This window comes from Phyllostomus hastatus, unplaced genomic scaffold (genome assembly GCF_019186645.2).
Source record: "Phyllostomus hastatus isolate PE091 unplaced genomic scaffold, TTU_PhHast_1.1 phas_scaffold_216, whole genome shotgun sequence".
In the NCBI taxonomy this organism is placed as follows: Eukaryota; Metazoa; Chordata; class Mammalia; order Chiroptera; family Phyllostomidae; genus Phyllostomus; species Phyllostomus hastatus.
Genome location: NW_025334018.1, coordinates 10953237 through 10965527, shown reverse-complemented (window position 1 = coordinate 10965527; position 12291 = coordinate 10953237). Strand labels below are relative to the sequence as shown.

At 54.2% G+C, this 12291-nt stretch overlaps 1 protein-coding gene across 1 annotated transcript in view; it reads left to right on the top strand.

The window, feature by feature from the left end:
- PTGFRN (prostaglandin F2 receptor inhibitor) overlaps positions 1–12291 on the top strand; it is a 75111-nt gene extending 62820 nt beyond the window's left edge. Inside the window, exons 7-9 of the mRNA XM_045816692.1 lie at positions 2360–2467; positions 7036–7341; positions 8766–12291. Coding sequence (XP_045672648.1) covers positions 2360–2467; positions 7036–7341; positions 8766–8932 — 581 coding nt within the window. The 3' untranslated portion in view covers positions 8933–12291. The remainder of the gene's footprint in view (positions 1–2359; positions 2468–7035; positions 7342–8765) is intronic.

Below are 12291 nucleotides of genomic sequence, written 5' to 3'. Positions count from 1 at the left end.
TGTTAACAGCCTTCTTTTATGGGCTGGAGTTGGGAGATGGTTTGTGTCAATGTTTGTGTTTAAAAGCCAAGCGGTGCGTGTACTCTCTGCAGACTTGGAATCTGGGGACCCCTAGTGACTCTGCGTGTTCGCTTAAATTCTCTGTGCCCTAGTCTGTCATCTTGAAGTTAACCAGACGAACCCCTTCACAAAAACAGCATTCCCACAGAAATCGGCCATAATAAAAATATTTCTAAGCCCGGGATAACGACCCACGTGAGCAGTGAGGGCGCTGGTCGCATAGCAGGAAGCCCGCTGCTGTGCACAGCTCACAATGGAGGCCTTTTCCCGTCCTCGCCTGCACGGTGGGCCGCGGCACAAGCGCTCGTTGTTCCCGCAGCCAGGGCCGCTGGGGAAAACGGGGGGCTGCAGCTCGTGACCCACGAGGCGTTTGGGGTTTTCTCTGGTAACATAAAGAAAAGAAAGGGAAATTTGTCCAAATGAGATAAGCCTCCTCTTGCTGGTTCAAATTAAGTAAATAAAAACCTAAATCCATTATGAGGATCTCTTTATGCTTTGTCACGTTGCGTTCTCCTAGAAGGAGCCTGGACACTTGAAGAAAGCCCCCCGATATAGCTCTGTTTTATTGCCATGAAGCTTCTAGTTGGAGAAAGCACCGTGATCCCCACTGCTCTCCTGGACCCACGGATGGCCACGTGTGGCACTCAGTCCCCCGGTCATGACCTCCATCCGAGCCCGTTCCAAGCAACTGGCTCCATCCTTTCCCGCCTCACTGCCATGAGCAGAGCATGTGCAGGGCGGGGAGGGCCTGCGGCGCCCTGGCTGAGAGCCGAGTTCACTGAGGGCGCGATGCCCAGCAGTAGGTGACGTTTCCTTGTCTTCTGTGCTTTCGTCCCGTCCCGCTTCCTGGGACGGCTGTGCAGTCCTGTTCTCCATCCCTGGAGCTAAATTCCCCGTGGTTAATCTGGACTCAGCCAAACCCGCCCTGGGCTGTCTCACCTCCCTAGGTTTCCACATTCTCCAACCGCCCTTCAGCTTTTCTCTCAGCCAAACAGGTTCCTCAGGGACTTGGTGTTAGGAAAGCAGTCTGACCGAGTCATGCTGCTGGTCATGCAGGAACGAAAACACAGCTTTTTCCATTCTTTGCCTGATCGGGTTGCACGACCTTTTACTCTCATCATCATTTTTTTTAGACGTTGAAAAAAAGAACTGTTTTATTTCTGGTCACCTGATTTAAAAGGTGGTAACACCTGTATTCTTAGCTTCTAATGAGTTTCAGAATCAGTGTCCAGGGCCATCTGTCTTTGCTTCCCAGGAAGCTCGGCGGAAATCCCATAGTGTTGGTATTCTAGAACCTTCTTTAGGTTTGCCTGTTCCTAGGTATTATGCATTAGGATGCGGTAAATGCTGGGCTGTTTGGGATCAGGCTGGCTGTACGCTGTGGAATGCTATCCCCAAAAAGTGAGCCATGAAGGGGTTAAAACTCGAGTGTAGTCCCTGGCCCCCGCCTGCCCGAGCAGGAGACAGGAGCCACAGATACTTCTCTGGATGTGCTCCATCTTTACCCTTCTTGTTTTGTTGCTCACACGTGTGCTCGTTGCCTTGCAGCTGAAAAGCTGGGAGGCGGCACTTCTGCTGCGCTGTGGGAGACGGTGCTGGGAGGAGTCAGCGTGGTGTGGGTAGAACCAGCTCCTGGCCTTTGGAGCAAGGAGAGGGCCCTTTTCTAAAAGTGGACTGGGTAGCAAGGGAGTGTTCTCAGGAGGACATGTAAGGCAAATCCTGTCTGGGTAGTTTTTCTTTTTTTTTAAAGGCATATCCACACCGCCCACTTCCCCCCGCAGATCAGCACCTTGCCCAGGACACGTGCTGGAAATGTTGTCATCACTGGCATGTGCATCTCCTTCCTGGATTTCAACCTCTTAGCCGCACCAGCACAAGGAGGCTGCTCGCTCCAGGGCCCAGCGCGTCCCTGATTCAGTCCCCATCCCCCTAATCTCCAAGCCACTAGGACTAGAAGTAAATCACCGGGAACCAGAAACAACCCCCGCTGCACCTGGGTGGGAGGCTGGGGCGGCCTCCACGTGACAACGGGCTGTCATCAGAAAAGCTGTGAAGGAAGAGCCAGAAGCAGAGTAGTTCTTGAGGAAGAGCTCTGTTCTGGTCGTGATCTTACAGTGGAGTGCATGCGGATGTGCCTGGGCTCGGCTTGTCTCCGCGGAAGAGACGTGGCCTCAGCGCGCCTTTTATTTGCTGTTTCTAGTCCCGTCCTGAGGAAAGGGAGGCTCACTGAGATGGCCTCGGGTATCAAGAGTGGGACCTGACAGTGTGAGAGAGAATAACGAGGGTCACTCTCTTCCAGGGCCCGTGTTCAATGCCTCCGTGTACTCCGACACGCCGTCCGTCACCCGGGGAGATCTGATCAAACTGTTCTGCATCGTCACTGTCGAAGGCGCAGCCCTGGACCCAGGTACTTCTCCCCACCTGTTCTCCCTCCCCCCGTGGCTTTCTGGAAGTGTTTCCGGCATCGTCCCTGCCGTGTTTCACAGGTGTGCGAGTCAGGGGTTGGGCTGTCTGTTTATCCCCAAACTGCTTGACGCAGGACTTTGTTCTCAGTAGGGGTTCAATAAGTATCTGTTGAATGGATGCATCTGTCTGTTAGATGAATTGGAAATGCATCCAGACATTTAATCTGGCTGTCAGGGCGATCAGCGGGCCGCTTCGAGGGCTGATGCTGATGCTGATGCGAGCAGCTTGGAGATGCAGCGCAGACCAGGCTCCTCCCCTTTGTCTTGCACTCACCTAACCGTTCAGATTCCTCCTGAGCTCCTCTGTGCGCGGGTGCTGTTCGAGATGCTGGGCGTGGAGGAGCAAGCAAAACATTCCGAGTCTGCCCTCGCGGCACTCGCAGCCCAGTTAAGGAGACAGGCAGGAAAGGAGTCCCCATATCATATCAGATAGTGATTGACGCTATGAAGAAACACCGCAGGGAACAGACAGGTAGCAAGTAACCAAGGGTTGCTAGTGTAGATTAAATTCTTAGAAAATCTTCGTAAATTTTCTGTTGCAGAAAATATTGGCATTGCTAGCAGGATGCCAAAGACTTGTGGACCATTAGTCCTACGCCCTTTCTGCTTGCCCCCCTTCATGACAGGCGATGCCCCTCTCTCACTGTTAATTAAAGGAATGGCAGATGCAAACACACATAGATGTCTGTGTTGCCGGGCAGGACCGTACCCCCCTCTGCCTTCTGAAGAGCTCAGGGAGTAGCTGAGTCACTGCCTGGGGGCCACCCGTCTCCTCTGCATGCTTTGACCTTGGGCATCTTTGCGCCGCCCACCCCATCACAAGCAGAGCCATGGCCTCTCCCAGGCCATTTTTGTACCTTAAAAGGGCTAGATCTGTGCAGGTGTTGTAGAGTTCTGTGCAGAGACCACTGGACATGTGGCCCTGGGATGGACGCTGGAAGCAGGAGTTCATTCTGTATCAAAGGTGGGTTATAAGCAAAGACAGGGTGGCCTGCAGGGAAACCAGCATGAACACCATGGGGGGAATGGCAGAGGTGGTGTCGAGGAGCAGAGGCCTGGGCGGCCTCCCCTTGAGGTCTGACCTCTGCGGGACCACTGGTTGAAGGTGCAGGTAGCAGCCAGTTCAGAGCTGGCAAATAGTTTCTGTGAAGGACCCAGGTGAGAAGTACTTCCGACTCGGTGGGCCAGATGGTCTCTGCAGCGACTGCTCCGCTGTAGTGTGTGCAAGCAGAGTCGTGCAGACCGGGGCACAGCTGCAGCCCCGGGAAACGGTGCGCAGAACAAGCAGGGGGCCAGACTTGCCCGGCAGGCCAGAGTTTGTGACCCCCAGACTGGCTGATGGATGCCAGAATTGTCTCTCTGAGGGAACCCAAACATGGCTGAGCTTTAGAGACAGGAAAAGGAAGAGCTTGTAGAAAACGTAAGAAAAGGAGAAGACAGAAACCACCCCAAACGACAGAGGTGGTCAGCGCTGCCGTGGGGGGAAAGGAGCGAGGAGCCGGGGTCCTGAACGCACCAGTCGGCAGTTTCGTCACTGCGCAAACATCGTGGGGTGCGCTCACCACACCTAGATGGTCGGCGTGCTGCTGGAGTTGGGCACGTGCACTTCTGTGCAGCTGGCAGCCCAGTGGGTGTGTTCGCACCAGCATCACCACACACGTGTGAGTCACACATGTGATGTCACTGTGATGTCACTACGTGATAGGAGGTTTTCAGCTCCGTGATAACCGTATGGGACCACCGCCGAGTGTGGTCGTCATGCTGCGTGTGACTGCGTCCTGCCGAGGACCCGAGGACCCGAGGACTGGGGACACACAGGAGAATTTACGAGTGAAAATGAAGGTGGGGGTAGAAAACGATGCCAAGGGGAGGGGAGGGCAGGACTTTCCAAAAGTTGGATGGAGATAATGCCGTTTTTACCCTTAAAGCTCATTTATGATAGATGCAAAAATAAATCATTTAAGCGTTCTTTCTCAGTAAATTAATGGGTCACCACTGGTGCCCTTAATCTAACAAGTCTTTTCCTCCGGAGTAATTGCAAAAGCGATAGGCTACTGTTATCGAGCAGATCACAATTTTCCAGGACTTTGTCCTCTTGGACTGTGTGGATGGAAGATTCTGAATAATTAAACACACGCTGTAATTTAGTTTTTCCTCACGCATCCCATGGGCTGTGAAGGAATTCTCTTTTCGGAAAGGACAGGTTTCATAAGGGAGCCAAGTGCCACGCCACACCTGTGCCAGGTGGGGGGATGGCCACAGGCAGGTGGCGGCCGTGTGGAGGTGGCGTGTCAGGTCAGGTTTTCCAGAAGCAAAACCTGAGACAAGCATGCGAGTAATTCATTGGAGGTGTGCTCTCCGGAGAAGACCATGAGGGCGCGAGGGACTCAGCACAGAGCAGGAGAGAAGCCAGCCAGGCTAAGAGGTGAATTCAAAGCGAGTCAAAGTCCCTGTGGGAGCTCCGGAGAGTGGGTGGCACCACAGAGTGCGACCTGCTCGAGGGAAGGGAAAGGGCTGGGCTCTTACGTCCCCGTGTTAGTCAGTCGTTGTCCACAGGCTGAATGGCTGGGGCAGAAGGGCGTTCCTTACCCCCCAGGAGGCAGCTTCTGTCAGCTAACGCCAGTCCTCTGGAGGACACTCCAGGCGTGAGAGCATAAGCAGCCAACACCTGCAGCAGCTGGGGGCTCGGCACACCAGCTGGTCGGGACGGGGACCAGGAGCCGCTGCTCCAGGCAGTAATGCCCCTCCTGTCAGCAGCAGCTATTTGTAAAGCTGTATGTTGAACTGTGGAGATGAGGATGTTGTTCATGGCAACCAACTTTTATTGAGCACTTACTACGTTCCAGGTGCTGTTCTAAGCATTTTACAAAGATAACAACTATCTTAACCATGGTGATGTTGTTATTTTCATCTTACAGATGCGGAAAACTAAGTCACCATGAATTTCAGTGACTCACCAGGTCATGAGGCTAATAAGTACCGGTGCTGGGAGTCTAGTCCACTGAGCCTGGCCCTGCGGCCTGGCCGCTGCCGCCCTGGAAGGCACAGCAGGGCTGGGCTCAGAGTCTGGGCACAAGTCACAGGGACACAGTGTGACTTTGCTGTCACTCACCCCCAGCACCTGCGAGTGACAGCAGCTCTGAGCTAGAATTTTCCTGCAGGACAGTGCTGCAGGTGCCCCCCCGCCGTGGCACCGCCAGGATGCGAGGGTGTGGACAGCACGCCCTCTGCCCCCGGGAGCCGGTCTGCTGGGCGAGAGATGACCTGCACTGTGGGAACAATCAAATTGTTTGCCCAGGTGCCGCAGCGGCCGATGGGGAGAAAAACAAAGTGTTTTGAGGATCAGAGTAGAGAGCCGTCATCACCCTGGCGGCAGAGCTGAGGTTTTCCGAGGCCCTTAACATTTTTAGAGTGAGTTGAAAAGGAATGATCATTTGGGTAATTTTGTAGAAATTCTTGCAGGCATCTGAATAGAGTAATTTATTTGCCTTAGGATGTGCTTTTTGAGGTTACAATGTGTATTTTCACTACATGAGTGTTCCTTTGTTTAACCAAAACTGTGTTAGTTAACCTTTGTCACGTAACCTTTGTGTTAACCTTTCTATAGAAGGCCTTGTCACGTGAATTTAAGATAAACAGCGTTGGTGGCATTGCGCAGGCCTTCCTTGCCCGCCGGATGGGTCTCAGGCCCGACTCGCTCGAAACCAGTTGGTGACAGTCAGAAGCAGAGGTCGGGGCCCGTGGCAGACGCGCTCTCTCCGCAGTCTTTGAGAATTACCACTTGTGCCAAAGTCTTCTTTCTCTAATGCCCGTATTAATTTATGTGAGGCTTTTAGAACCTTAATTTCGCAGCATACTTTACGATTCAGCAGCATTACTCTCCGGGACTGTTAAACTGTGTTCAATTTTCTCAGCTTGACATGTTTTCCTCTGGTTCTGAACGTATGCACTTCTGCGGGGGTTGGGGGCAACCGCAGCGAACAGCGAAATCAGAACTGTTTACGACTCGAATCGCTGTACGACTCCCTTGACGTACCTTTTGTTTCTTAGGACTGTCGGGTCCTTCCAGTCTTGGGTGCTTCTGCCCCAGATGCCCAAGGACCCTGCTTTCTTTGGGAGACACAGTGTGTGACGTCACCACATCCCAGCTTTACATCCTGTGTTCTTTGTAGGAGACAGTTGGGGTCTCACTCTTCTTCCTGTGCTCCTTAGGCTGAGTGATGGCAGCAGTGAGGTTATGGGGGGTGGGGGGGGCCGGGCCCTGGGGCTGGGTTCCCTGGGTCAAGACACATGCTTTGCCGCCTGCTGGCTGTGTGACCTCACGGGTATTTGGTCCTGCACAGGGTGCAGAGTGTTACAAGTGCCCTCACCACAGGGTTGGTGTGAGGCCTCGGTGGGGCCTAAGCAGGCAGAGCAGTGCTGGCCTGGGGTTGGGCAGCCTGCGTGTTAGCCGCACGTGGTGTTTCTGCCCATGGCACTGACCCCAGGGTGTTGGCTTGGTGATCCGTAGATGACATGGCCTTCGATGTGTCCTGGTTTGCGGTGCACTCCTTCGGCCTGGACAAGGCTCCCATTCTCCTGTCGTCCCTGGACCGGAAGGGCATCGTGAGCACGGCCCGCAGGGACTGGAAGAGCGACCTCAGCCTGGAGCGTGTGAGCGTGCTGGAGTTCCTGCTGCGGGTGCACGGCGCCGAGGACCAGGACTTCGGCAACTACTACTGTTCCGTGACTCCCTGGGTGAGGTCGCCCACGGGTTCCTGGCAGAGGGAGGCAGAGATCTACTCCAAGCCCGTCTTTCTGACTGTGAAGATGGATGGTAAGAGCGACGTGCAAATAATGCTGGGGACAGCAGCGGACGGAAGCCAGGTCTCCCCAGCTTGAGGAATGTGCTGGAACTCGGCCTGGCTTCCTCTGTGCCTGGCTGGGGCCAAAACCAGAAAGGGCACAGGCAGCCCTTGCTGTTGGCCCCGGCTTGGGTGTTGGATGCTGGGGGCACCACTGAGAAATGATTTTTAAGACCCACTGGAAAGATTTGGTGCTTCCTATAGATTCTATACAAACTCACTCTGCCAGGGAGAGGCAGAGAACAGAATTGAGAGGGCAGGTTCAGGGCTCCGGGCGAGGCGGTAAATGGGTTCCTGTGACTTTGTCTTCTTCTGGATTCTGCCTCTCGGAAAAGGGAGGACCCTCCTGATGATGTCACCAGCATGGAATCCTAGGGTGGGGGCAGTGGGGGACACTCCCAGCCTTTCTGGCCCCCACTGACCACCAGGGCAGCCTAAGGAGGTAGTCCGAGGGCCCCCCCAACCCTGTTCCCTGAGCATTCCAGGGTGGGGACAGTGGTTCCTTGATTAACAAGAAATGTCTTCTCTGCGAAAAGTTTCAGAGCTAACATTAATTGAAAAAAACTCCGCGAAGAGAATTAAAGTCCAGGTGCCTCTGAGCATTAGGAGGCACTTGGAGTTTGTTGCCCTGGTGACGTTGTCATTTGGGGGCACCGGGAGGGGCCTCAGCTCTTCCGCAGATGACTTAGCCCTTCAGATCCTTTACTCCCCTTCTAGTAAAGTGGGGTGTCAGCCTCTCCTCGGCTGGCTGTGACAGCGTCAGTGCCATAGGACGCATCAGGCACCTCCGCAGTGCCAGCATCCGCCCAGGGAGAGTTGGTGCTTCTGGGGAGGGGCACGTGGGGCGGGGGCGGGGGACCTGAGCAGTGCCTGTGCGTCCCTGACACCGGCACCGTGTTTGCACCTTAGAAACCCTTCCCTTGAAGTGGCTCCACATGAAACCCAGATTTACCAAACAGGTGTGGCGGGGGGGGTTATTCACTGTGCCCGACAATTTACTAGGGCTACTTAAAATAGCCCCCAGCACACGTCAGTCATCCGATGCATGCGGTGGGTTTACATACAGTTATTATTTTTTTTAAGGAGGCATCTGCTGCGGAGTGTGCGGTGGCCTTATACTGACTTTTAAAAATCAGTCTCCTGCCAAAACCCTAAAAAGCAAATTGACATTCAGAGATTCAGAAATCACTTTTCTGTTTTCTCCCTGCTCCGCCCCCACCCAGAACTGCCCCAAGAGGCGTTTGCTGGCTTCTGGACAAACAGGGCGGAGCACTAGCGTCAAAACAGCCAAGCGCAAGGCCAGGCCCTGGAGACGGGTTGGGGAGGAGGCGTGGTCTCACCTGCAGCCTCCGCCCAGGTGTCGCTCACCATCCTCCCTCTGCTCTCCCTCTCCCAGTGCTGAACGCCTTCAAGTACCCGCTGCTGATCGGCGTCGGCCTGTCCACCGTCGTCGGGCTCCTGTCCTGCCTCATCGGGTACTGCAGCTCCCACTGGTGTTGCAAGAAGGAGGTCCAGGAGACACGGCGCGAGCGCCGCCGGCTCATGTCCATGGAGATGGACTAGGCCGGCGCCGGCCGAAGCAACGACGGGGACGGCCCAGGAGCGATTTGGGCGAGAAGAGGACGGTGGTACTGGAACGTGACGTGCGTTACACTAAAACCCAGTCCTCTCTAATCTCAGGTGGGACTCGGCGCTCTCTCCTCTGCATGTCAAGCCCGGAGCGCGGACACGTTTACCAGCACACAGCTTCTCTTCCCACGGCACTTTCTGAGGACAATCGAGTGTGTCTTTCCCAACCGTGGCTTTTTAATGGTTAACCTGTCTAATTTTTTTCTCCTACTGGTTTATAAATCTCTGACGTGTGTGTGTGTTTATAGCTCTTGTGCGGAGGGACTGTGGTGAGGACGGGGTGATGGCGTTCGTTCGGAGTTCTCTGTCCTGGGTGAGAGCCGGCCTCGGGGCCGGAGGCAGGCGTTGGGGGAGCGGCTAGGCGCCGCACTCTGCGCTACCCCGGAGACAGCACGGACCTGCGCCAGAGGCGAACCTGCAGCTTTCACTGCCCTGCCCCATCCCCTGTTTCCAGGGGTTCAGACCACATTTGAAATCTAAATTTGCAATATGGAACTTCCTATCGAGCCCAAATGCATATTTTGGTTTTGCTTCTCTGCCCCTTTCCATTTGTTCGCTCTTTGCTTTCCATGAGTGTGCTGGAACGGCAGCCCTGGAATCAAGAATTTGGCTCTCCACCGAGCACCTTACCTTGCCACCTTAGCCTTAAGAATGAATATGAAGAAAACTACACAGCCACCTCCGTCCAGGGCAGTAAGAAGGTCTGCAAGGAAGAGGAGGTTGGGGACATGGGAAGGAACAGAGACACTCGGAAAGTGCGGAGGCCCCTGGGGCCCAAGGGGCCCCAGGGAGAGTGGAAGGCGCATCCTGAGAGCTGGGCTTCTGCACCTTGAGCCGGGAGGGTCCGTGGTGCCAGGGGTGTGTCAGGCGGAAGGAGCCACCTCCATTCCCCAATCCTGTCCTTTGCAGGAGGCAAAGGCCTTGGACACCAAGGGACGGCCGGGGGACCCACAGAAACCCCCCATCCTTCACGGGCCACGTGGTCCCCTTCACATGAAGGACAGCTGCTGCCGGTGAGACTGGCCAAGTCACAGAATCAGAAATTGCCTGGGGGAGCCGTGCATTTGCTCTGACCTTTTCGGTCCTTCAGGTCTCTGTAAGATCCCCTGCAAGGGCTCAGTGAGAAGGGGTAGGCTTTGCAGGCTTTGCTTTCCTGTTAGGAACGTGAAGGAAACCCAGCAATTTATTGCCACGTGAACAGCCTACAAAGTAGCTCTGGGAGCAGCCTGTTTGGCCTGACTGCTCAGACCGGGAGGAGGACACGGACCGGAAGAGCTCTTCCACTCCCTGCAGCGTCCTGCCCCCAGTGCAGCGCCGGCCCCCTGGCGCAGCGCCGGCCTGCCGAGGGCATCCATCCCGGTGGGGCTCTCTGAGGCTCACAGGTGACTCCTGCCCTACTTTGCACTCCTCTGTGCTGCTATTGTGGCTCTGAAGGATCTAACGCTCCTGTGTCTTCCGAAGAGGAAAAAAAGACGCGTTTGTTTTGAGCAATAAAGTTATACAAAATGATGGCCATTCATGTACAGCTCTTTGTCGCAGGGGGCTGGATGAGCCGGACACCCCCTCCCACCCCGCTCCCCCTCCCCCTCCCACCTCCCCCACTCCGCTGCCACAATTCCTTCTGCACTTGTTGCCGAGTCCCCCCCAGAGGCAGATTCCCACTCAGTGTCTTCTTTTCATTTTGCTCACTGAGTGGACCACGCGTGGGATAGGAACTGACGGTGGCAGCCCAGATGAGCTCCAGGCACGAATGACACCTGGGAAGACAGGCAGCAGGCGCGCCCCGGCAGAGCCCGAGTGGCCCGTGGGGAGCAGGAGGCCTCGGTAGCTCTAGAGCCGGGTACTTTCCATGTGTCATTACCTAACTCCTCCTTCAGAGGAGGCGGGTCCCAGGTGATCGTACGAACCAGAACTGGAGAGAGTGCGCACACACACACACACAGGTGCTGTGTTGGGGGCGGCCAGCGCCCTGGAGCCCTGGCACTGACCACACCAACTAGAAGACGCAGCATTGTTGTAGCACAGGCCTCTCTTGGTAGGAGGAAGGGGTGCTTAGCTTGGGGTGTGCCCGGGTGGCCCCAGATGTATGTGAAACCATGGATGAGTCACAGCAGACACAGTAGTAGTAAAGGTGACAGGTGCTCACACACTGTACCTTATCCTTTCCAACTGCTGTTGTAGTTCAAGGCTGGGGATGTGAAAGCATTGACCCTGCCCTCTGCCCATTGGGCTGGCCAAACTGCCAGTCGCCAGGGGGTTAGCCAAAGGGGGAAATCCCAGGGGGTTGTACCAGGGACCTCCTTCCTTCCAGGGACTTCAGCTTGCCGGGAGTGTGTGTCCTTTCAGAAGTATGAGCCACACTCTCACGATGTACCAAATGGAGCCCCCACCAAGTGAGTGCTCCCCTGGGAGAGGCTCCCCCCAGAAGCACCAGGGCAGACAGAGGGAGGACCCAGCCAGGATTCACACGGAGGATGTTGTACTCTGAACAAAAACTTCACAAAATGTTACAGTTTTTCCCTACTCATAAAAGTATCCCCAGAAAGAGCCTAATCTACGTTCAGATAGGAGCCTCAAAATTCCCTTCAATTGTTTACTTTTATAATGTTTACATACACATTACACTTAAAGAGAAAAAGAAAAAAAATGCAAACTCTGACTTTTTATCAACTTTTCAGATTTTTCACGGGACAGTGGAACTTTGACTCACCAACTGGATTTCAATCTTACTTTAGAAATGTATTTATTTGTGTCTTTTCTCCCCTCCCGTCCACGTGGCTTCCCCGAGACCCTGGTGAAAGAGGCCCCTCCTACACAGACCCTTGTCCATCCCCCCCTCCCCCCAACCCGTGGCTCTTGCTTCTTGCTTTGCAGATGGCCTGCAGCCATGAACTTGTCACTGGCATCTGTGAGCCAAAGACTGAGCCTTTGTGGCAGGAATAATAAGCAATACTACACAACTTGCTACTTTCAGAAAACTTTTTTAGCTTCACCGATGACAACAGAGGAAGAAGGGAACTGGGATTTGGGTAAGTTCTCTTCCGCTGTTTGACCAAATTCTCAGTGATGCGTGTTGGGTGCAGATCACTAGGAGAAAAAAAGTCGACTTTTTCTTTTGTAGCGGGGCACATAGGATCTGCCGAATTTTATGTAGACAAAGGAAGGGTCTTGTGTATTTTTGTCCATATCCAATGTTATATGAACTAATTGTATTGTTTTATACTGTGACCACAGATATTATGCAATGCACCATTTGTTTTTTATTTCATTAAAGGAAGTTTAATTTAAATTGA